A 24,436-nucleotide genomic window follows, 5' to 3' on the forward strand; every position below is an offset into this window, starting at 1 on the left:
CATTTTGGGATATTTTGGCCCATTCTGGCTGTGATTCCGATACTTTTGAATAACAATTGGAGGGGTTTTATTATTCAGACCTGGCAACCCTGTCCCTCGGTTTGCCCTTCGTGCACTTCGTGCACTTTGAAGGCGTGGCCTGGTCTGGCCTTTGAAGTGCGCACCCTTCACTTTGGGACACAGCTAGTGTGTCAGGTTCGAGCTCTCTGTACTAATGAGAAACCAACTACTCACGCAGCTAAACCCGTCACTCGATTTCGCCCCTGCTGGCTCGGAGCAAACACTACACACTTAACTTCTTAAAGAAGGTAAATCATATAAAAATAAAATCCTGTTTGATACTTTTTTTTCAAAAAGAAATACAATAACTTGTGTTAAAAAAAAAAAACAATAATTCTGAATATTCTTATAACACAAATATGACACTTTTGTGGTCGTCACATATGCACAATCAATTTATGTGACAGCACAATTTGTTCAGCATCCTGTACTAGAGGTTAGATCAGGCTCAAAGAATCAAGCCCGACCCTACCCAAGCCCATGCACATTGTGTCCGAGCCCGGCCCGGTCCGACACATTAACTGTAATTATGAGCCCGAGCCCGATTTAAACCCGACCGTTTTTCAATACGTGGGCGTTTTAATGAGAACGAGCCTGTAATGAGCAAAGCACAGCGAAGCGGACTGGTGAGACTCATGTTAAAACTAACATTGATAAACTTAAATGAGTTGATAACATAACTGTTTTCTCCACAGCGACTGTACAGCTGAATCAAATTTTGTTGCAATATTTTCCTTTTAACACTATTAAGCTGCTTTGAAACAATCGTCATTGTAAAAGCGCAATATAAATAAAGTTGACTCGACTCCGCTCAATAATCGGCAGGTGCACTCATGAACCGCTCAGCAGTAAACTGATGTTTGCTCAAATCTAGCTCAGATATTTATCTGTAGCTTACTTTGTTGTAGCCATTAAACAATGGCCCTCATTTATCAATCTTGCATAGAAACGGGTGTATATGTTGGCGTAAGATTATGCTTACACTCCTCTCACCGCCTGATTTATGAAGCTGTGCGCACCTCTGCAATTCAGGTGTACGCAGTACTTGCCCTTGATAAATGCGGCGGCTGAAACTGATCGTTATTAGAATAACACGCCCCTATATATTCAAGTCTCCGCCTCCCCCACGCCCTCATTTTACGCCATGGACAAACAGAAGACGGCAAAGAAGCAAAACTTCTCCGACGTGGAGATCGGGCGCGTCTCAATCATCTCACTAGTCCACTAGTCAGGGCACTGATTAGGACATAAGTCAACGGGCTGACTCCCTGATCAGTGCTCTGACTACTGAACTAGTGAGATGATTGACGCGCTCCATCGAGACCCTCACCAGGGAAGTAGGAAAAAAAAAAACGAAATTGTTTTATTTAAGAGTATAAAGAGTGGGAATAAAGGCACCCACAAAAACAAAATATGGACCCAAATTACGAGTACTGTTAATAGTGTGGGGGTTGAGACGCGCACTCCAGCAGTTTAAATAGATGTTTGGATGATAAATTACCATCACAATGCATTATTTTACAGCACGTTTTGAAACAATTAGCATTTAATTTCGTATCACGGCACATGTATTGGGGTGTACGACAGTGATGATGATGTGATGTGGAGTAGCCTACCATTCATTCACATTAATAATTACATGACAATTTGTAAGATTCTTATTATTATTCTTATTCTTATTCTTATTCTTATTCTTAATGACGCTTGTTATTTAGAAGAAGAATGTCGTTTTTATTGATTTTATTATTAATTAAAAGAAGAAGGTCATTTTTATTATTTTGTCAGTCTGAATTATTTTAGTCCCAGTCCGTGCGCAGCTGCCGGCCAGGCGGGCCGGTAAAGCGCACAGGCTCGCAACTGTAGGAAGCCTACAAATCAAACGCTTTGTTAAAGTCACACAAATTAAACATTGACGTTCATGTTGCACAAAAATACTGAATGTTGTTGTTGTGGTTTTTCATAATATAGCATATCTTGTCAGTGTGTTTTGTGGTGTTAGGAATTGTTTTTCTGCGCATTTTCCCACTAACTCAAACGTGCATACACCACCTCCTGAGCTGGCGTAGGATTTGAGCGTGCCGTACGCCAACGTCCATATTGATAAATCTCAAAGTCACCGTGGGTTTGGGTGTACGCAAGGTGTATGCTGGAAATTTGGTATACGCGCTTTTGATAAATGAGGGCCAATGTGTTTTTTCCTTCATATTTATGTTTAAATATTATATTATTATTTTTACATTTCATCTCAAGTGAAAAGATGCAAGTGGGTCAGAAATAATTTTGGTGGTTATATTTAGTTTAATATTAAGTTTTGTTTTGTAGAAAGCATTTCTTTCGTTTTGTTTAAATTGTATCTTAATTTTAAAAAAAAAAGGTTTCTTAGACCAATTTCCTGGATTTAATAAATAAAAAGCAAATAGCAGACTATAATCGTGACATCAAGTCGTGGGAGTGATCGCTTTCATTGCTCATGAACTGGAGCGCTCGTCTCATAAATAAACCGAAACTCAGCAGGCTACTCGCCTCACAGACAAGAGAAATATGTGTATAGAAAGTGTGAAATGTCCACTTTTAAACAAAACGATTTGAAGATATTTAATTAAGCAAAGTGCAGTGTTCATGCGAGCAGCTCTTGACACAGAGCATTTCTGTTTAGAATGCTGCGCTTCATCACTGCTCGAGCTGTGAGTTTAATGCGCATTTTTACACTAATCCTGACTTGTGCAACTTTGTACCTACGCATTTGTTTTTTAGTTGTTGTATTAGTTCTTACTTTGTTAAAAATATATATAATTTCTGATTATAGCATAGCTTTCTGCCCACCTAATTAGACTAATAAAGTAGGCTAATGATTAAAAAAACAAACGCTTGATCAAGGGCCCTACCTGGCCTGAGGATAGTGCCGGGAATTCTCGGCCCGACCCGGCCCGTGGGACAGGTTCGGGCTCGGGCAGAGAATCTAAATCGTTCTACGGGAATCTTTCCTGTTCCATAATCGCTGTGGAAAACAAGCCGGGAGTCCCCTGTCCACTGGATCAAGAGTTTTGGACAGGTACGCAATCGGACGAAGAACACCTGCTCCACGATTTTATGATTGCGGCTGTCTCCCCACCTTGGTGCACATAGAGATGGAACGCTTGTTTGTAGTCTGGGAGTCTGAGTGCCGGAGGTCTCATCAGGGAGGATTTCAAGTGTCTGAATGCTTTGTCCATCTCAGATGTCCATGTTATGTTCTCTGTGTCTCCAAGAGTAGCAGTTCGCAGGATTTTGTCATAAAAGGAACAGTTAGGCACCCAGGTGCGGCTGTAGTTGACCAGTCCTAGGAAGCTTTGAATTTTCCTCCTTGTCGTTGGGTGTCTGAAGGTGGCAATAGCTTTCACTCTGTCCGCATGTAAGGCTCTAGCTGTAACGACTCTCCCTGCCTCTAGTGGGCGCAAGACTGTAATCCCTCTCCCTGCCTCTAGTGGGCGCAAGACTGTAATCACTCTCCAAGCCACTAGGTGGCCTTAGCTTATGCTAGGTCCATGGTTGCCAACCATAAGTATTTGATGTCTCACACCTGTGGGGTTCATTAGCTTGTTTGTGTAGGGCTATTTAAGCATGCCTCTTTCTTTCAGTTGTGTTCAGTCTTGAGCATACTATGCTTTGTATTTACTTTGCTAAGAAAGCTAAGTTTGTAGTGTTTTTGCATTTGTCATTTGGTCAACTTTTATTTCTTTGATTTTTCCCTGGAAGCTCGGCTTCCTTATTGTTGTATTTTCAATACGTGGATGCTTTAGTAAAGACACCTTTTGTTCAGTCATTTGAGTCTACAAATTATTCTTCTGCTCTTGGGTCCATCTACTGTGGGTCCTCCACAATAGCTCTGTGGTAAAATCACAGTTCAGTTAACTAGAAGACCCGGGTTCAATCCCAGCCTCAGACACCCATCACAGCAAGACTGAACCATGGAAGTGGACCCAGCAGAAGGTGCTGCACCTAGCTCCAATGTTGACCGTATTCTAGCTGCACTGTCGGGCCAAGCTTCCACCATTCACAGACATGAGCAGATCTTATCTGAGATCCTTCAACGGTTAAGTGAGCCGACTGCATCTCAAGCCTCTCCAGTTGTAACCACTCAATATGGGTCAGCTGGCAGAACTCCATTGACTGGCCTTCTTCCTGAGCCGAGACTGCCAGCCCCAGAGAGGTATGATGGAAATCCTGAGAGATGCTGAGGCTTTATCACTCAGTGTACTCTGGCATTTGGTTTACAACCTAACAGCTTTCCTACAGAGAACAGCAAGGTGGCATACATTATCACTCTCCTCACCGGAAGGGCACTGGACTGGGCTACGGCTTTGTGGGAATAGCAGTCCCCACTTACTGACAGCTGTGACCAGTTTGTTGCAGAAATTAGGAAGGTCTTCCATCATCCTACCAGTGGAGGAGAGGTTGACCACAGGCTGCTTCAGATATCCCAAGGGACAAGGAGTGTGGCGGAGTTTGCAATAGAGTTCCGCACATTAGCCTCAGAGAGCGGTTGGGATCAGCGAGCCCTGAAAGCAACGTTTTACCATGCCCTGTCCCCGGAACTGAAAGATGAACTGGCCTTCCGAGACCCGGCTCCTGACCTTGAATCCCTCATTGACATCGTCATCAGGGTGGACATCCGCATTCGAGAACGCAGACAGGAACGCCGCGGGGAGGTCAGGCTGCCCAAGCCCCAAGTTTCTAGCAGTGCCATAGAGTCTGCTCCATTTTCCATGAGTTTCGAGGAACCCATGCAGTTGGGGAGGGCCAGACTGTCCCAAGCCGAGAGGGAACGACGCATGTGAGAGAAATGCTGCTTGTATTGTGGAAAGCCAGATCACTTCAGGTCCAACTGTCCCGAGTTGATGGGAAAAGACAACTCTCGTCCAAGAAGAGGGGGACTGGGACGAGAGTAATTACCTTTCCCCAACCAGCAACCTCTGGGGTTTCACTCAACGTTTCACTGCATTGGGGTAGCCAGCATCACAAGCTTCTGGCCTTCCTTGATTATGGGGCTGTTGGAAATTTTATGGACTTTACTTTGGCCAGATACCTGAGAATTCAGCCCATCTCTCTTAAAGAACCCCTGACCATAACCGCATTGGATGGGAGACCCCTGGGATCTGGTCAGGTAAGCCAGTGCACTAAACCCCTTCATCTCCAAATTGGTGGTCATAATGAGAAGATAAAGTTTTTTTTTTATTCATTCACCTGAGTTCCCTTTAATTCTTGGCTTCCCATGGTTGTCCCTTCACAATCCGCATATAGATTGGACTGCTAGGGTAGTAACTGCTTGGGGCACTAATTGTGGTCTCTCTATCTGTTATTTTTCCGAGTTGCTAAGGACACCTGTTTACTCATAACCAACCACCTCCAGACTGCTGCCTGTTCCTCTCAGGTCACCAGCTCAATCCACAGAGGTACTAACTATTCACAAGCTTAATCCTGTGGCACCCAGTGTCCCAATAAATCTTCTTTCAGGTACCTGCCCTCCTCGGGGGAGACTTTTTTCCCTCTCTGCTCCAGAAAGAGCTGCCATGGAGGAATATATCAAGGATGCTCTTAAATGCAGATTTATCCGTCCATCTACATCGCCGGCGGGGGCTGGCTTCTTTTTCGTGGGGAAGAAGGATGGCGGTCTTCGGCTCTGCATTGATTACCAGGGTCTTAATCGCATTACGGTAAAGAATCGCTACCCACTACCACTAATGACCACGGCCTTTGAACTCTTACAAGGGGCGGTCATTTTCACAAAGTTAGACCTTCGAAATGCCTACCACCTTGTTCGTATACGAGAAGGAGATGAGTGGAAGACTGCTTTTAACACTCCAAATGGCCACTATGAATATCAGGTAATGCCCTTTGGGCTAGTCAATGCTCCAGCCATTTTTCAGGCACTTATTAATGATGTGTTACGTGAGATGCTAAACAAGTTTGTATTTGTTTATCTTGATGACATTCTCATCTTCTCTCGTTGTTAACAAGAGCATGTCCAACATGTCCGACTCGTCCTATCTCAACTGTTGAGGAATGGACTGTTTGTCAAACTAGAGAAATCTGAATTTCATGTCCCCACTGTCTCTTTTCTTGGATTCATTGTATCTAGTGGAAATGTCCAGATGGATCCTGGCAAGATTCAGGCAGTTCTGAACTGGCCCCAACCAAGCTCTATCAAAGAGGTCCAATGTTTTCTGGGATTTGCTAATTTTTATAGAAGGTTCATTAGGAACTTCAGTGCTATTGCAGAACCCCTGACCGCTCTTACTAAGAAGACATCAAGACCATTTAAGTGGACCGAAAGGGCTGATCGGGCATTCGACAGTCTCAAGCAGCTCTTCACCTCTGCACCCATTTTGACTTTTCCAGATCCCGAGTTGCCCTTTGTAGTGGAAGTGGATGCTTCGGAGGTCGGGGTAGGGGCAGTCTTGTCGCAGAGATCAAGTAAAGACCACAAACTTCACCCTTGTGCTTACTTCTCACGTCGACTTTCCCCGGCCGAGAGGAATTACGACATTGGTAACCGGGAGCTGTTGGCGGTGAAGTTGGCACTTAAAGAGTGGAGACAGTGGATGGAGGGAGCCAAACACCCATTCCTCATCTGGACGGACCACAAGAACCTCACCTATATCCGAGAGGCCAAGAGATTGAACTCACGTTAGGCTTGCCGGGCCCTCTTTTTTAACCGCTTTGACTTTACCCTCTCATTCCGTCCAGGTTCCAGGAACTCAAAGCCTGATACTCTCTCAAGGCAGTTTGATCCACAGAAAGTGGAGGGCATACCCGAACCAATCATACCTAGCTCCAAGGTGATGGCATCTGTCCAGTGGGGAATTGAAACAGCGGTGAAGAGGGCCCAACAACAACATCCTGACCCAGGTAAAGGTCCTCCGGATCGCCTTTTTGTGCCTAACTCTATGCGTTCTAATGTGTTACAGTGGGGTCATGCTTCTCTTCCCTCGGGCCATCCAGGGAGCACAAGAACACTGAAACTCATCCAGAGAAAATTTTGGTGGCCCAACATGCAACGAGACGTTCAGGCTTTTGTTGCTGCCTGTGCTGTGTGTGCCAAAAATAAGGAACCCAGAACTCATCCGCATGGCCTTCTTCACTCACTACCTATCCCTAAATGCCCCTGGTCCCACATATCATTAGACTTTGTTACGGGTCTACCCAAATCACAAGGTAACACAGTTATTCTGGTGGTGGTAGACCGATTTTCTAAAGCATGTCATCTTATACCATTACCCAAGATTCCCACAGCAGGTCAGACAGCGGAATTATTGATGCAACATGTCTTCAGAATCCATGGCTTCCCCCAAGATATGGTGTCTGACAGAGGATCACAATTCACCTTTCGGTTCTGGAAGTCTTTCGGACGCCTTATTGGGGCATCCATCAGCCTGTCCTCTGGATTTCACCCCCAATCAAATGGACAGACTGAGAGGGTTAACCAGGAGGTTGAAAAGACTCTCAGATGCCTGGTATCTAGTAATCAGACTGCTTGGAGCTCCCATTTGATTTGAGCTGAATTTGCACACAACACTTTACACCACTCATCATTAGGAATGTCTCCTTTTGAGTGCCAGTTTGGTTTTCCTCCCACTCTGTTCCCTGAACAGGATCCTGAAGTCCGTGTACCAGCCGCTGCTCAACTTGTCCAGAGGTGTCGACGAACATGGCGGAGAGCACGAGCTGCCCTGCTAAGAGCCACTCAACGGCAGCAGAGGTATGCAAACCAGCACCGTAGAATGGGACCATCGCTTAGAACAGGACAGAGGGTGTGGCTGTCTACTAGGGATCTCCTTCTGCATGTTGAGTCACGGAAACTAGCACCTCGTTTCATCGGGCCCTTCAAAGTCCTCAAAAGGATCAACCCAGTGTCCTACCGCCTTCTTCTACCCAGGGCCATGCGTATTCATCCCACATTTCATGTCTCCCGTTTGAAACCTGTTGTCTATTCTCCTTTGTCCCCAGTCAGAAAACCCTCTCCAGTACCTCGCATCATTGGTGGTCTTCCAGCCTTCACAGTGCACCAACTGCTGGACTCTCGCCAGGTCCGTGGGAAAACCCAGTATCTTGTGGATTGGGAAGGCTACGGACCTGAGGAGCGGTCTTGGGTACTGGCTCAAGATATATTAGACCGAAGTCTCATCAGGGAGTTCAACCGCCATAAACAACGCAGCTAGGAGAACGTTGGGAGCCGTTCCTGGAGGAGGGGCTCCTGTAAGGCTCTAGCTGTAATGACTCTCCCTGCCTCTAGTGGGCGCAAGACTGTAATCACTCTCCCTGCCTCTAGTGGGCGCAAGACTGTAATCACTCTCCAAGCCACTAGGTGGCCTCAGCTTATGCTAGGTCCATGGTTGCCAGCCATTAATATTTGATGTCTCACACCTGTGGGGTTCATTAGCTTGTTTGTGTAGGGCTATTTAAGCATGCCTCTTTCTTTCAGTTGTGTTCAGTCTTGAGCATACTATGCTTTGTATTTACTTTGCTAAGAAAGCTAAGTTTGTAGTGTTTTTGCATTTGCCATTTGCTCAACTTTTATTTCTTAGATTTTTCCCTGGAAGCTCGGCTTCCTTTTTGTTGTATTTTAAATACGTGGATGCTTTAGTAAAGACACCTTTTGTTCAGTCATTTGAGTCTACAAATTATTCTTCTGCTCTTGGGTCCATCTACTGTGGGTCCTCCACAATAGCTCTGAGGTAAAATCACAGTTCAGTTAACTAGAAGACCCAGGTTCAATCCCAGCCTCAGACACCCATCACACCACAGTTGAAATGTGCCTTGCGAAAGCTCATGGCCAAGGTAATTGACCCTCCTCTGAACCTAATGCAGTTTCTCTCTAGATGCCTTGAAACCAGCTTCTGCTAAAATGTTGGAAGCAGCAGCACACGTCTTTTGATGCTCCTGTGATGAGGATGTCATCCACATATTGCAGCAAGCATGTGTCTGGAGGAAGTTTGGCATCTTTTAGCGTTGAGTGCACCACAGCAGAGAAAACAGCCGGAGAATCACTTGTACCCTTGTGGGAGCCGTGTCCACATCAGCTGCGAATTCTCCAGTGTGAAGGCGAACAGTGGCTGCATTTGGCGACCGACAGGAATGGAGAAGAATACACTGCAAAGATCCAAAACTGTATAAAATGAGTGCTCAGAAGGACTATAATTAATTATAGTTTGCACATCAGGTACAATTGGAGCCAATTGTGTAACTAACTCATACATTTTTCTCAAATCTTAGGTTAAACACCAAGAACCATTTGCTTTCTTAATTGGATTAATTGGAGTATTATAAGGTGAATGAGTTCGGACCAAAATGCCTTGAGCCAATAATTTATCAATAACATGAAGAATACCATCCACCTTTTCTTTGGAAAGGTGATACTGTTTTTGTTACACAGGCTTGTGTGTTTTTAGCTTAGCAACATAGGGCTGGACATCAATGAATCCTGCTTCGTCCTTATGGTCCGCCCACAACTTAGGGTTGACTCCCTGGGCCCCAAGAGGGTCAGGTTGGCAGTGTGCGACGCCCACGGGCCTTGTCACTCCTTTCTTCCCCTCCCTTTACCAGGGGGCAGCAGTGTGGGTCTCGAGGACACCCCCGGGCTTTCTCCCCCAGACGCTGCCTCTCTTTGGAACACTCAGTCAACACTCCGGGCCGCCCCCCGGGCCTGAGTGCTCCACCTCCCTGCTTTCGGGCAGTGGACAGCAGAGCGGGCTTCGAGGACGCCTCCGGGCCTTCTCACCCACCCTCTGTCCAAACCAGGAGTGTTCGGGCAACACTTCGGGCCGCCTACGGGCCTCTCGAGTCGGGCCAGAGCACTCCGCTTCGCTGCCCCACCCCGGGCACGTCTGTGGTGCCGTTGGTCCCGCTTGCACGGTCTCTGGGGGCCTGGCTAGGTCTTCCCAGGCCGTCTCGCTGGCTCATCCGTACCATCAGACTCAGCTACGTGATTCAGTTTGCGTGCCGGCCGCCCAAGTACAAGGGCATCCTCTTCACCTCCCTGGGAAGCAGTGATGCTCATGTCTGGAGTGTGAACCAGAACCATCACCCAGTCGAAGGACCAGTTGTGCGAACACAGGGACCTGGTGCTCAGTCACCTCAGCCGGTTGGGCCTTCGGGTCAACCGAGAGAAGAGCAAACTCTGTCCTACACAGAGGATCTCTTATCTCGGTATGGAGCTGGAATCGGTCAACCGGACTGCGCGCCTCACCGAGGAGCGAGTCCAGTCGGTGTTGAACTGCTTGAATATGTTCAAGGGCAGGACAGCGGTCCCACTGAAATTCTTTCAGAGGCTCCTGGGGCATATGGCATCTGCAGCCGTGGTAACGGCGCTCGGACTGATTCATATGAGACCGCTTTAACGCTGGCTCACGCTGGCTAAGTCCCGAGGTGGGCGTGGCAGAGCGGTCAGTACCGGGTCCCAGTGACTCCTTACTGCCGCCAAACCTTCAGCCCGTGGTCCAGCACTGCGTTTCTCCGGGCCGGGGTGCCCTTAGAACAAGTGTTCAGGCATGCTGTGCTGTACACGGATGCCTTGGCCACCGGCTGGGGGGCCAAGTACAACGGGCATGCAGTTGCAGGTCTGTGGACGGGGCCGCAATTGCATTGGCATATCAATTGCCTCGAGTTACTGGCAGTACACTTGGCACTCCGCCGGCTCAAGGGGCCGCTGCGTGGCAAGCATGTACTGGTCCATACGGACAGCACCACGGCCTTTGCGTACATCAACCGTCAGGGTGGTCTACGCTCCCGTCGTTTGCTCCAACTCGCCCGCCACCTCCTCCTGTGGAGTCAGAGGCAGCTGAGGTCGTTTCGGGCCATTCATGTCCCTGGTGCACTGAACCAGACAGCCGACGAGCTCTCTCGTCAGCCGACACCGACACTTGATTGTCTTCAATTTTGTTCCCCGGGAAATCGGCTAACCCTGTTGAACTCCTCCGTCACCCCATCGGTGTGAGACGCTGCGGACCGTCTGACACCAGGCCTGCACCCGTTTGCTTGTGAAACGTGGTTGTAGGCTGGGTTCCATATTCCACGGCAACCCCATATGTGTATTTCTCCACGGTACCAGCTACCCTTCGGGCTAGCCCCGTGTCTTTCCCTGGACAGAGCTCGCTCTGTCGTCTCTGGGCGTGTTCTTTCCCCCCTACAATTAGGTTGGAACCACCGCAGAGACTGCCATATGTTGCACTACCCTGTAGGCTAGCCCTTATGTTACTCCACCACCATGCCCTCAGGGGGCCGTGGTCCGCAGCGTTCCATCTCCCGAGACAGGCACGCTTTCCCAGTGTTATCCAATAGTCATTCTGAGTGGGTCTTGCAGAAACAGCAGTGACTGTCCTCCCTGCTTGGAGCCCTGGCTTCCGTACCATACTAGGCAAGGCAAGGCAAGATAATTTATATAGCACATTTCATACATAATGGCAATTCAAAGTGCTTTACATAGAAAGGAAGTAAAATAGGGACAAAAATGCATTAGAAAAAGAATACAATGTAAAGAGAATTAAAAATAATAAAATGATGATAACCAAAGAAAAGAACAAAGGTAAACTAAAACAGTTATAAAAAGAATTAAAAACATTATGCATAAGGAGCAATCAGTCGGACGTACAGTGGCTCAGAGCTCATTCAGTAAATGCTCAGTTAAACAGATGTGTTTTGAGTCTGGATTTGAATGTGGCTACTGTTGGAGCACATCTGATCTGTTCAGGAAGCTGGTTCCAACTACGGCTGGCACTAAAAGCAGACTCTCCTTGCTTTGAGTGAACTCTTGGTATTTCTAACTGATTTAATCCTGCTGATCTGAGTGATATGTTGGGTTTGTATTTAATCAGCATATCTGCAATGTATTTTATAAACAAGTAGTAGTACTTTAAAATCGATCCTAGATGTAACTGGAAGCCAGTGTAAAGACCTGAGGACTGGTGTGATATGGTCATATTTTCTGGTTCTGCTCAGAATCCTAGCAGCAGCGTTCTGTATGAGCTGAAGCTGTCTAATGGTCTTTTTGGGAAGGCCAGTGAGAAGGCCATTACAATAGTCCACCCTACTGGTGATGAAAGCATGAACAAGTTTCTCTAAGTCTTGCCTGGAAACAAAGCATCTAATTCTTGCAATATTTTTCAGATGATAGTATGCTGATTTAGTTATTGCTTTGACATAACTACTGAAACTCAGGTCTGACTCCAAAATCACTCCAAGATTCCTGATTTGATTTTTTGTTATCAGGCCTTTAGCCTCAAGATATGCGTTCACCTTGAGAATTTCATCTTTGTTTCCAAATGTAGTGATTTCAGTTTTGTCTTTACTAGACAGTACAGACGGTAGACGGTACAGTGTGCTCAAGCAGGATGCTGGAAGGGCCAGCATCCTGGCATTTTCAATAGAGATCCCAATTCGTCGGTTCAGTTCTGACGTACGTCGAACGTGACCGACTGAAAAGGAACGTTTTGGTTACGTATGTAACCCTCGTTCCCTGAAGGAGGGAACGGAGGCGTACGTCCCATTGCCAGGTGCTGTGCTTCCGCTGGGAGTCCGGGTCACTAGACGGCTCCTCAGCAGAAAAAGTGCTGATCTACCATTCCACTTCCTGTTTTATACCCGCGCTGCGGGGCGGAGCGTGGAATGCGTGGATCGCATGCCAAAATTCATTGGCTCGTTTTTAAACACTCGAAGTAGGATTGGTCTCTAAAGTCAGATCCTAATTCGTCGGTTCAGTTCTGACGTACGTCTCCGTTCCCTCCTTCAGGGAACGAGGGTTACATACGTAACCGAGATGATTTCGTGATTTCTGTGACAGGAGTGACTGTGGAGATCCACTTTTGCGACACGACAGAAGCGTGTAAGCGTGTAACATGTTTAATGTGTCGGTTCAAATCGTTGAAGTCACTTGACGTCACCCATAGGAATAAAGTGGAGTGCGGCGCGACAGAAGTGTTGCATGGACGAGTAGATCTGCATCTTGAGAGCAGTGTTTATGGGCGTACGCGCACCCTTCCAGGAGAAGAGCCCGTACGGCCCATACAAGGACATTCCGCTCTGTCGACGTCAAGCAGACCCATACTCTAAAAAAACTCTACGAAACTTGTGAGAAACCGGAAGGAGTATTTTTGACACAGAAATACTCCATCAAACGCCCAACTTAGTTTTTGAAACTTTGTCTATGTTTAGGATGGGAATCCAAGTCTTTAACAGCATTTCACCCCCCCCCCCTTTAAAATAAAACAGACTGCAGTCTTATTTATTTTTTATATTAATTTTGCCTAAATGTGAGGGAGAAGAAAAAATAATAATAATAGGTAACACTTTATTTTGATAGTCCACTTTAGACATTCTACTAACTATAAGTAACTTTGCAACTACATGTCAACTAACTCTCATTAGAGTATCAGTAGACTGTCTGATTAATATTTACTAAAACTTTATTTTGTTGGTCCCCAACAGACATTCTACTGACTCTAAGTACATTGGCAACTACAATTCAACTTATTCTACGAACCCTAACATCTAACCGTAACCTACCAGTCTACTGACAGTCTACTAATACTCTAATGAGAGTTAGCTGACATGTAGTTGCAAAGTTACTTATAGTTAGTAGAATGTCTAAAGTGGACTATCAAAATAAAGTGTAACCAAATAATATATTGATTTGCAACCACAAAGGAGAAACGGAGGATCTTCTGAACGGAGGATCTTGAAGAAAGAGAGACATCTTCAACTCAAAGTCACCTATTTCCTTCCCACGCGCAAGTGAAGATAACCACCAAAATATAATGAAAATATCGCTCTTTCATTCGTCCCGGATTTATAAAAATACGAGGATAATCACAAAAAATATGTAATGAAAATAACTTCTTTCATTCTTACCGTATTTATAAAAATACGGTAAGAATGAAAGAAGTTATTTTCATTAACTCGATAACCACGAAAAATACGGCACGAGAGTAGTAATAGGATGCGGCTTATGACAAAAAGATTTATGGCTTTGACCTTTTGACCGGTTGAACTTCCGGGGTTGCAGTCATGGAGGGGTTTCCGGTATGATTTATGATGTGACCTTTTGACCTTCCGGGGGTTCATGTGGATTACGGGTATAATTTATGATGTGCCCTTTGACCTTCCTGGGGTTCATGGGGATTACCGGTGTAATTTATGATGTTTTCAATCAATCAATCAATCAACTTTATTTATATAGCGCTTTTACAATCACGATTGTGTCAAAGCAGCTTCACAGTGTAAAACAGGATAATATTGCGACAAAATTAGATTTGGCTGTACAGTCGTACTGGAGAAAACAGTGATGTTATCAGCTTATTTTAATTTATCATATAGCAACAATGTTGGCAGATCTGTATTATAGTTTATAGAATTTAATAAGACCTAATTCATACATTTTATTTGTATAATAAATTGAATAACTTTAATCATATTTTTAGTGTCCCCAACTGAGCAAGCCAAGCCAAAGGCGACAGTGGCAAGGAACCCAAACTCCATCAGGGCATGACAGAGTTTTGACAGATGGTTTTATCCTTTGAAGTGGGTATTGTAACGGAGGCCACAGAAAGTATTATCCTTTGAAGAGGGTATAATATATGATGTTTTGAAGTCGTTAATAATATATGAAGTCGTTAATAATGATAATATATGGTGTTTTATCCTTTGAAGAGGGTATGATATATATTTGTGACGGAAAGTTTTATCCTTTGAAGTTCGGGCTATCAGGACCCTCCTCCTCCTCCTCATTCCATAGCGACGTATATAAACTGATCAATGTGTAGTGTGTTCTACAAAAGAGAATCATGAGCTACATGAGGATGGATGGTTTATCCCCCCCTAATTCGCCAGAAAGTCTGCCTATGGCACCAAGAAAACCGTACGGTCACGTCCATCTGACAGATTTTCTCCATGAAGTTACGGAATGGAAAACGGACGAATTTACCATGTTCGGCGGACGCGTATTCGGGTGCAGATTTCATAAACCGGCTCGTGCTGTTACGCTCTACACTACCGACACTCCTGGACACTCCTGGTTCCCGGGCGGAGGAAGACCCCAGCGTTGTATTTCCTGAAAAAGACTGGAATCTATTTTACAATTTTGTCTGGAAGGATCTGAAAGACTGCGGTCAAGAGCCTTTGTACGTTGCAGAGTGGGACGGTGTAACGCCCGAATGTCCGGTACCGTGTGGTGGGTGATCACACTAAAAAGATGGTGAAGGAATCTGTTTACATATTCTGCTGTAAAGAGAAGACGAAACTCAACAACGATCAGGCGAGGACTGTCATACCTAGCGAGCATAACGATCTCTTTGAAATGCAATTATTGTTTAGCTGGGGTGATATGGATCTGCTGAAAGTTATTTTCCTGACCATAAACAAAATGTTCAAATGGTGTGACATGCATGACGGATACAGCAAAGTTAAAGTGCAGCTGTTCCACCCCGAGAAATGCGTGCGCAGCAGCAGTGCTGCTATAGCGTCCACGCCCATTCACTACGTGCATCAAAAATCTCGCCGCAGAGACCCACCCATGCGTCATTTATAAGTCATGACTGAAGAAGCATCATCAGACCCCGCTCATGTCTGTAGCTGCGGTATCTCTTTCGGCAGCATTCTCGACCCTCCTGATGACAACACGTGCGACCATAGTCTAACTTTCTCCCCTGAACCACCGGACCTCCACAAGGACTGGCTGGATAAATTTGCTTCGGACATCGGATCACACAACCTGACTTACCTCTCCACTGATAAAGGCCGTTACGATGCTACAGACGGATGTTTCAGCGACGTCGGATTCAAAATCACGCCGCGACCGTGGTGCTGCTGGAACATCTCATCGCCGACAAGCTTACATAATTGGTGCAAACTGCAGCCTAAAGAGTTGTGTGGAATTCATGTTTAAAGATCATTACAGAAACCAGATGAGTTATCTGATGCATAAGATTATTGCGGATGCATCCAACCCCGGTTTTCCAATTGACACCGACACAAGGCGTGAAGCGAATCTCAAGAAAAATATGGTTTTAATTAGAGGAATACCTAATTCATGGGACGATTTGACGGACAATGCGCAGATGGTACCAAACCACCCGATGTAATGATGAAAGATGTTCTAGATATGCTGTTTCAATCGCAGTCTGAGATTGGAATCACAGACCTGTTGTGTTCCTGTACCTATGTGGCGGACGTATGTTCGACACTGATATTGAGTACACGCGGGTATGATGAAAATGATGAAAATGACTTAGCCAAAATTGACGAAATGGAAAACATTGTCGAGAAAATTGTCGTAATGTTTATCGATTACATCCTCGCCCATAACATGATGGCCTGCAGAGATTTTCTTTTCTGGTTAGACTTTCATTGATGTCATTATTACCATCATTATTTTTTACTAGCCATTATATCCTGTAGCAATATTATATTCATTTTTTAACTTACTTTGTATCCCGTAAGTTATTTCTTAGATGTTGCTATATTAACATCATTATATCTGTTTTTATGTACTTGGATTACGTGTTCCGTAATTTCATTGTATCCATTTTTTACTTACTTTTGTATTCTGTAACTTTTTTAATAAAAGATTGATTCAAAATCATTGTACGCATTATTCTTTTTGCAGCGGCTGAAACGACATCATGTCGGAGCTCATGAAAAAGACTTATTATACACCAGCCAACCCCGGTTCTTTGGGGGGTAAAAAGCGATTAAAAGACACCGTCTTAAAAGATAGCGGGGTTCGTCTAAGCAATAAAGAGGTTTCAGAATGGTTGGCCGGTAAGGATGCTTACACATTACACAAAACAGCTCCTATAAAATACAAACGAAATAGAGTGGTTGTGTAATGTGTAAGCATCCTCACCGGCCAACCATTCTGAAACCTCTTTATCGCTTAGACGAACCCCGCGGACCCACTTTATATTAGGTGGCCTTAACTACTATGTACTAACATTGTAATTAATCATTTGATACAATGCACTTATTGTGTACATACATGTTTTTACATTGTACTTACACTTAAAAAAATACCTGCTTGTAATTACGTCTGTAATTAATTTCTGTAGTTACATTTGTAATTACACAGTTGGCACTTCCCTTACACCTAACCCTACCCTTAAACTGACCCACACCACCACACCTGACCCTAACTCTACCCGTATCCCACCTCAATATCAGCAAAGGTGTTTTGCAATACAATTTGAACAAAGTAAGTACATTGTACTTATTTTTTGATTTAAGTACATAGTACTTAAGGCCACCTAATATAAAGTGGGGCCAACCCCGCTATCTTTTAAGACGCGTCAGGGGTGTCCGGTTCACCATGGTGGGGCCCAATGCCCCTGTCATGCGTGCGGATATCGCTACCCTACTGGCGAAGGGTGCGATCAAACTCGTCCCTCATTGTACCGAAAAAAATTCGGTGGGTTAATCCTGGACCTTCGCATCCTGAACCGATCTCTTTACAGGCTTCCGTTCAGGATGTTGACTGCGAAACGCCTTTTCGAATGCGTTCGTCCGGGCGATTGTTTTGCAGCGATCGCCCTGAAGGACGCATACTTCCATGTGTCCATCCTTCCACGACATAGACCGTTCCTACGGTTTGCGTTCGAAGGGCGGGCATATCAGTATGCCGTACTCCCATTCGAGCTAGCTCTGTCCCCTCGCGTCTTTACGAAGATTTAAAAGGTAGCCCTTGCGCCACTCAGGCAGCAAGGGGTTCACATCCTGAACTATACTGGGCCACTCTCGGGACTGGGTGTGCAAACACAGAGACCTGGTTCTCCACCACTTAGCTCGTCTGGGCCTTCGGGTCAACTGGGAGAAGAGCAAACTCTGCCCCGTTCAGAGGATCTCTTTTCTCGGTATGGAGATCAACTCAATCGCCATGTGCGCGCAGCTTACCGGCAAGCACGCGCAGTCACTGCTTACTTGCCTCCGTCAGTTGGAGAGCAAGAGTGCGGTTCCACTGAAACTGTTTCAGAGGCTCCTGGGGCATATGGCATCTGCAGCCGCGGTGACGCCGCTCGGATTGCTTCATATGAGACCGCTTCAGCACTGGCTTCATGATCGAGTCCTGAGATGGGCATGGCAGTCTGGCACGCTGTGGGTTCCAGTGACTCGGGCCTGCAGACAGACACTCACCCAGTGGTCGAACCTCAGCTTTCTACGGGCAGGTGTGCCCTTAGAACGAGTTTTCAGGCATGTTGTTGTATCAACAGATGCGTCCACCACGGGTTGGGGTGCCATGTGCAATAGACATGCAGCCGCGGGCTCCTGTACAGAGAGCCAGCGCCGCCTGCATATCAATTGCCTCGAGTTGCTGGCAGTACGGTTCGCCCTGCACCGCTTCCTAGCATTGCTGAAGGGTCAACACGTTTTAGTCAGGTCGGACAACATGGCCGTTGTAGCGTACATCAACCACCAGGGCGGTCTACGCTCCCGCCGCATGTCCCAACTCGCCCGGCATCTCGTGTTATGGAGTCAGAAGCGCCTGAGGTCCCTTCGTGCTGTCCATATCCCGGGGATCCTGAACCGTGCAGCTGACAAGCTCTCACGGATTCAGCCAATCCCTGGGGAGTGGAGACTACTTCCCCAGTCGGTCCAGCTGATCTGGGATCAGTTCGGGGATGCACAGGTAGATCTGTTTGCCTCCCACGACTCGTCCCATTGCACCCTGTACTATTCCCTGACCGAGGGCACGCTCGGCATGGATGCTCTGGCGCACAGCTGGCCGCAGGGCCTACGCAAGTATGCGTTTCCCCCAGTGAGCCTTCTTGCACGTGTTTTGTGCAAGGTCAGGGAGGACAAGGAGCAGGTCACTTTGGTCACCCCGTACTGGCACGGCCGGACCTGGTTCCCAGAACTAGTCCTCCGTGCGACAGCCCCTCCCTGGCCGATTCTTCTGAGGCAGGATCTCCTCTCTCAGAGACGGGGCACCCTGTGGCACCTGCGTCCCGATCTTTGGAACCTCCACGTGTGGCTCCTGGACGGGACGCAGCAGGTTTGAGTACCCTACCACCTACGGTGGTGGCTACCATCACTTCCGCTCAGGCCGAGTCCATGAGACAGGCCTATGCGTTGAAGTGGAACCTCTTCGTCAGATTGTGTTCTTTCCGCCAAGAAGACCCCTGGAAATGCCCGATCGGGTCTGTGCTCTCCTTTCTCCAAGAAGGGTTGGATCGAAGGCTGTCTCCTTCCACCCTGAAGGTTTATGTGGCCGCTATTGCCGCCTACCATGACCTTTTGGACGGTAAACCGGTAAGTAAGCACGACCTGGTCATCAGGTTCCTGAGGGGTGCGAGGAGACTACATCCTCCTTGTGCTCCTCTCGAACCCTCTTGGGACCTCTCAGTAGTTCTAAGTGCTCTGCAGAGGGCCCCATTTGAGCCTTTGCGGTCAGTAGATGTTAAGTTCTTGTCTATGAAGACAGCGCTCCTGACCGCATTGGCCTCCATCAAGAGGGTAGGGGACCTGCAGGCATTTTCGGTTGACGAAGCGTGCCTGGAATTCGGACCGGGTGACTCTCACGTGATCCTGAGACCCCGGCCTGGATATGTGCCCAAGGTTCCCACCACTCCGTTCAGAGACCAGGTGGTAAACCTGCAAGCGCTGCCTTTGGAGTTGCATACCATGTCTTTGCCGGGCCAGCGACGGGCCACTACAATCAGTGACAGACCCTCCTGAACAACTCTGTTTAGAGTGGGCTGTCAGTTCCACCGAGAGAAACGCGTACAGTATAGTCTTGGGCCATGCTACAGGGCATCCACCCCCAGGGGGCGCTCCTGTCTAATGAGAAAAACAGCAGACAGCACGTTTTTGGACACTTCGGCCCTGCACGTACTTCGGCCCTGCTGAACCGAGCCCAGATCTGCGCCACTATTCAAGGGTGCAGGCGCCACTCTCTGACTCGTGGTCCCCCTCTGGATAGTAGGTCTGGCCCGGAGTGCCGCTAAATGCTCGCTGGCCTATATCAGGAGCGTCCATGTCAGTTGCAACAGAGGAGGCTAGTGAGTACCTCCCTGTCTGTTTATATACGACATTACTGTCGTGTTGTCCATTCTGACTAACACATGTCTGCCCTTTAAGTGCTAAGCAAAGTGTTTTAGTGCCAGAAGAATTGCCTGCAACATCATTTATGTGACGCTCTTTTCGGCTGCCGGCCACTCTCCTTACAGAGTTGCCCTGGCACAGAGCTCCCCATCCGTGTAGCATCCGTCATCACCACTATACGTGATGTAGCTCTCCCTAGAGGAATCCCCTCTGTCAAAAGACCCGGGGATCCCCAGGGGATCAAGCACGGATTTTCCCCTCAGTAGTGGGGAAGCCCTCTCGACCAACAAAGTTGCAGTAACTCCGCCGAAACAGACAGGGCGCGAGAGAGCCCGCAGCCGACAGCCCCTCTGGAATTTTAAGTGCATGTGCACGCCACCGCTTGACTTCGAGGCGGACAGCAAGGATTCCCAGGACCTGTGGAACCCCGCTGCATGACCTTGCATTTTCCTCCTCTGTCGGTACAGACTATGAGATTAGTGGCTTCAGTTCATTCTAATTGTTTTGACAAATCAACACATGAGGTCTTGTATGCTCAACATGACAGAAAAGATCGGCAGACGAGTTTGCACCGCTGATTTTACTGGTGTCAGAAAAGAAGCCACAAGCTTCTCTGTATCATGGCAGGTCACTGCCGACAAACTTTTTTGCAGCTCTCTAATACAGGCCATGCAAGGACCATCACTTCACTTCCACCCACCTCGGGGGAATCACGATCTGCCCTGCTTGAATATTTATATCGTCAGAGCATTTCTCGCCCGCCTCCAGTAAGACCAAATCACCCCGTGAACGCTACACCGACAATACTCGGTCTACACTCGGTCGTCCCAACTTTTTGTGGCCTCCCAAACCGGTGATCATCGCCTCTGGATCGGCACCTGAAGACAAGAGTGACCAAGACTTTTCCGGTAGAGCACAGCATGCACTGGGGTTGGCGAGAGCTAGCCTAGCCGCCTAGCGCGGACAATTCCAAAGATATTTCTAAACTCATCCTTTCCAATCACCCTACTACCTGTCCACTTGATCCTATACCCACTCACCTCCTTCAGGCCATTTCTTCTTCAATGACTCATGCACTCACTCACATTGTCAACACTTCTCTTCACACAGGAACCTTTCCCACAGCATTTAAGTAGACTTGGGTAACCCCACTGCTTAAGAAACCCTCTCTGAATCCAGCAATTTTAGAAAACTACAGACCGGTATCCCTTCTGCCTTTCATTGCAAAGACACTTGAGAGAGTTGTGTTCAATCAACTCTCTGTGTTTCTTGAACAGAACAACCTCCTGGACAACATCCAATCCGGCTTTAAAAGTGAATATTCGATTGAGACTGCATTGCTCTCGGTAACTGAGGCACGGAGACTGGCAAAAGCAGCTTCCAAATCCTCAGTGATCATTCTGCTGGATCTGTCTGCTGCTTTTGACACAGTTAACCACCAGATCCTCCTGTCAACACTTAAGAAGACGGGGATCTCAGGAACTGCTCTCCAGTGGTTCAGGTCTTACCTCTCTGGTAGGTCCTACAGGGTGTCATGGAGAGGTGAAGTGTCTAAGTCACATCATCTAGCTACTGGGGTTCCCCAGGGCTCAGTGCTTGGACCCCTTCTCTTCTCCATCTACATTTCATCATTAGGCTCTGTCATTCAGAAACACGTCTTCTCCTATCACTGCTATGCTGATGACACTCAACTCTACTTCTCATTTCAACCAGATGATCCTACAGTCAGTGTTCGTATCGCTGCCTGTCTGACAGACATTTCTGACTGGATGAAGGAGCATCACCTTCAACTCAATCTTGCAAAGACAGAATTACTTGTTTTCTCAACCAACCCAGCACTTCATCAACATTTCTCCATTCAGCTTGGTTCATCAACCATAACTCCATCCAGGACAGCCAGGAACCTTGGAGTTGTGATTGATGACCAGTTAAACTTCACTCACCACATTACTGCAACAGCCCGGTCCTGCAGTTTTGCCTTATACAACATTAGAAAGATTAGACCCTTCCTATCAGAACAGGCTGCACAACTCCTGATTCAAGCTCTTGTTCTCTCCAGACTGGACTATTGTAATGCTCTTCTGGCTGGGCTTCCAGCATGCACTATCAAACCCTTGCAGCTGATCCAGAATGCAGCGGCGAGAGTGGTCTTTAATGAGCCGAAGAGAGAGCTCATGTTACGCCTCTCTTCATCAGACTGCACTGGTTGCCAATGGCTGCTCGCATCAAATTCAAGGCACTAGTTCTCGCCTACAAAACAACCACTGGCTCTGCACCAATATACCTAAACTCACTTGTTCAGACTTACACACCCTCCAGAAGCTTGCGTTCTGCGAATGAGCGACGCCTCGTGGCTCCATCCCAAAGAGGCATGAAATTGCTCTCACGGACATTTTTTCACGGACTCCTGGACCGTTTCCACCTGGTGGAATGACATGCCAATTTCAATTCGTGCTGCCGAGTCTGTAGCCATTTTTAAAAAACATCTTAAGACACATCTCTTCCATTTGCACCTGACCAATAAAGAATAGCACTTAACTATCCATTAATTTTTGTTTGTTTGTGGATTCGGACAGCTATTACATCAACACGGCCTTGCGTTAGTCAAAAGCAGAAGGTAATTCGGCCGGGGATTTTTTTGAGACGGACGGCAATAAAATAACTGACCAGTCCCTGTAACTTAAATGATGGCAATACCTTCCGACCCAACGAGAAACATTTACCGTCCGAATAGCTTCAGCCAATTCCTTCATCACTAACGAAGCGATCTGGAAAATCAAACTTTTCCCGAGTTTACCCTTTTGGAGGGCCACCAACAAACCCCAGCAAAGACTGTTATTGCTCCGGCTTTAACTTCTGGAAATTCGGCAGCGGTGCCACAACGCAATGAATGGTTTAGTTTGCATCTTTCTCCGCCGCCATTACTGAACTACATCTCAAACTAGCGCTCGACATCAACGTCATCATTCTCAGCCACTCCCTCTGTTTGCTGATTGGACCGGTAAAAATTTTTTTCGGAGAAAACCTAAGACTACACAGCAGTCCCAGACGTAGTACTTAAGGAAAATGAAAATTGAGCAGAAGTACGTAGGAGAGCAGAACCAGGCTACTTCCTCTGTCCTGGAGAGATCAAAACAACATCTTTCTATTTCGAGATGTGCCCCCAATCTCGCAAAGCCATGACGTGATTAATTTTTGAACTATTTCAGCTTTTATTTTCTTTCAGCCTTTGTGGCAGTACACCTCTAAGATATTTGTGAAGTTTTATCATTTTGAGTTCACGTTGATTTGACTTTTTTTCTTTCTCAGAGCTGATGCATATGCAGAATCAGGTGTGGTTGCAGAGCTGTATAAGAGCCCAGAGGTTTTCCAGAAGAAATATACATCCAAAAGGTGGGCTTTTTATAGCATGAAATACATTAAATGTTGATATTTAAGCAGTATAAAATGATTATATATATATATATATATATATATATATATATATATATATATATATATATATATATATATATATATATATATATATATATATATATATAAATATATATACACACACACACACACACACACACATACATACATACATACAGTGGGTACAGAAAGTATTCAGACCTCTTTAATTCAGACCTCTTTACATTTTTCACTCGTTATATTGTAGGCATCTAAAATCATTTAAGTTCTTTTTTTTTCTCATTAATGTACACACTCCACCCCATATTGACAGAAAAACACAGAATTGTTGACATTTTTGCTGATTTTTTAAAAAGAAAAACTCAAATATCACATGGTCCTAAGTATCCAGACCCTTTGCTCAGTATTTAGTAGAAGCACCCTTTTGATCTAATACAGCCATGAGTCTTTTTGCGAAAGATGCAACGCGTTTTTCACACCTGGATTTGGGGATCCTCTGCCATTCCTCCTTGCAGATCCTCTCCAGTTCTATCAGGTTGGATGGTAACCATTGGTGGACAGACATTTTCAGGTCTCTCCAGAGATGCTCTATTGGGTTTAAGTCAGGGCTCTAGCTGGTCCATTCAAGAACAGTCATGGAGTTGTTGTGAAGCCACCCCTTTGTTATTTTAGCTGTGTGCTTCGGGTCATTGTCTTGTTGGAAGCCCAGTCTGAGGTCTTGAGCACTCTGGAGAAGGTTTTTACATCCAGGATATCCCTGTAATTGGCCGCATTCATCTTCGATTGCAACCAGTCGCCTGTCCCTGCAGCTGAAAACAGGTGGACAGGTGATTTTTGTTTCCACACATACCTCTTAGAGTTAAGGCCAAAAAAGTTATATCTTGGTCTCATTAGACAAAAT

General features: G+C 46.3%; 2 protein-coding genes across 2 annotated transcripts in view; one reads left to right on the forward strand and one right to left on the reverse strand.

The window, feature by feature from the left end:
* Nucleotides 1–24,436, reverse strand: part of LOC137080903 (uncharacterized) — a 470,496-nt gene that overhangs the window by 132,848 nt on the left and 313,212 nt on the right. The window lies entirely within an intron of this gene.
* The window catches only part of LOC137073870 (uncharacterized), a 76,532-nt gene that overhangs the window by 24,883 nt on the left and 27,213 nt on the right, over nt 1–24,436 (forward strand). The window contains exon 7 of the mRNA XM_067442610.1: nt 23,431–23,514. Coding sequence (XP_067298711.1) covers nt 23,431–23,514 — 84 coding nt within the window. The remainder of the gene's footprint in view (nt 1–23,430; nt 23,515–24,436) is intronic.

Source organism: Pseudorasbora parva, chromosome 1 (assembly GCF_024679245.1).
Source record: "Pseudorasbora parva isolate DD20220531a chromosome 1, ASM2467924v1, whole genome shotgun sequence".
In the NCBI taxonomy this organism is placed as follows: Eukaryota; Metazoa; Chordata; class Actinopteri; order Cypriniformes; family Gobionidae; genus Pseudorasbora; species Pseudorasbora parva.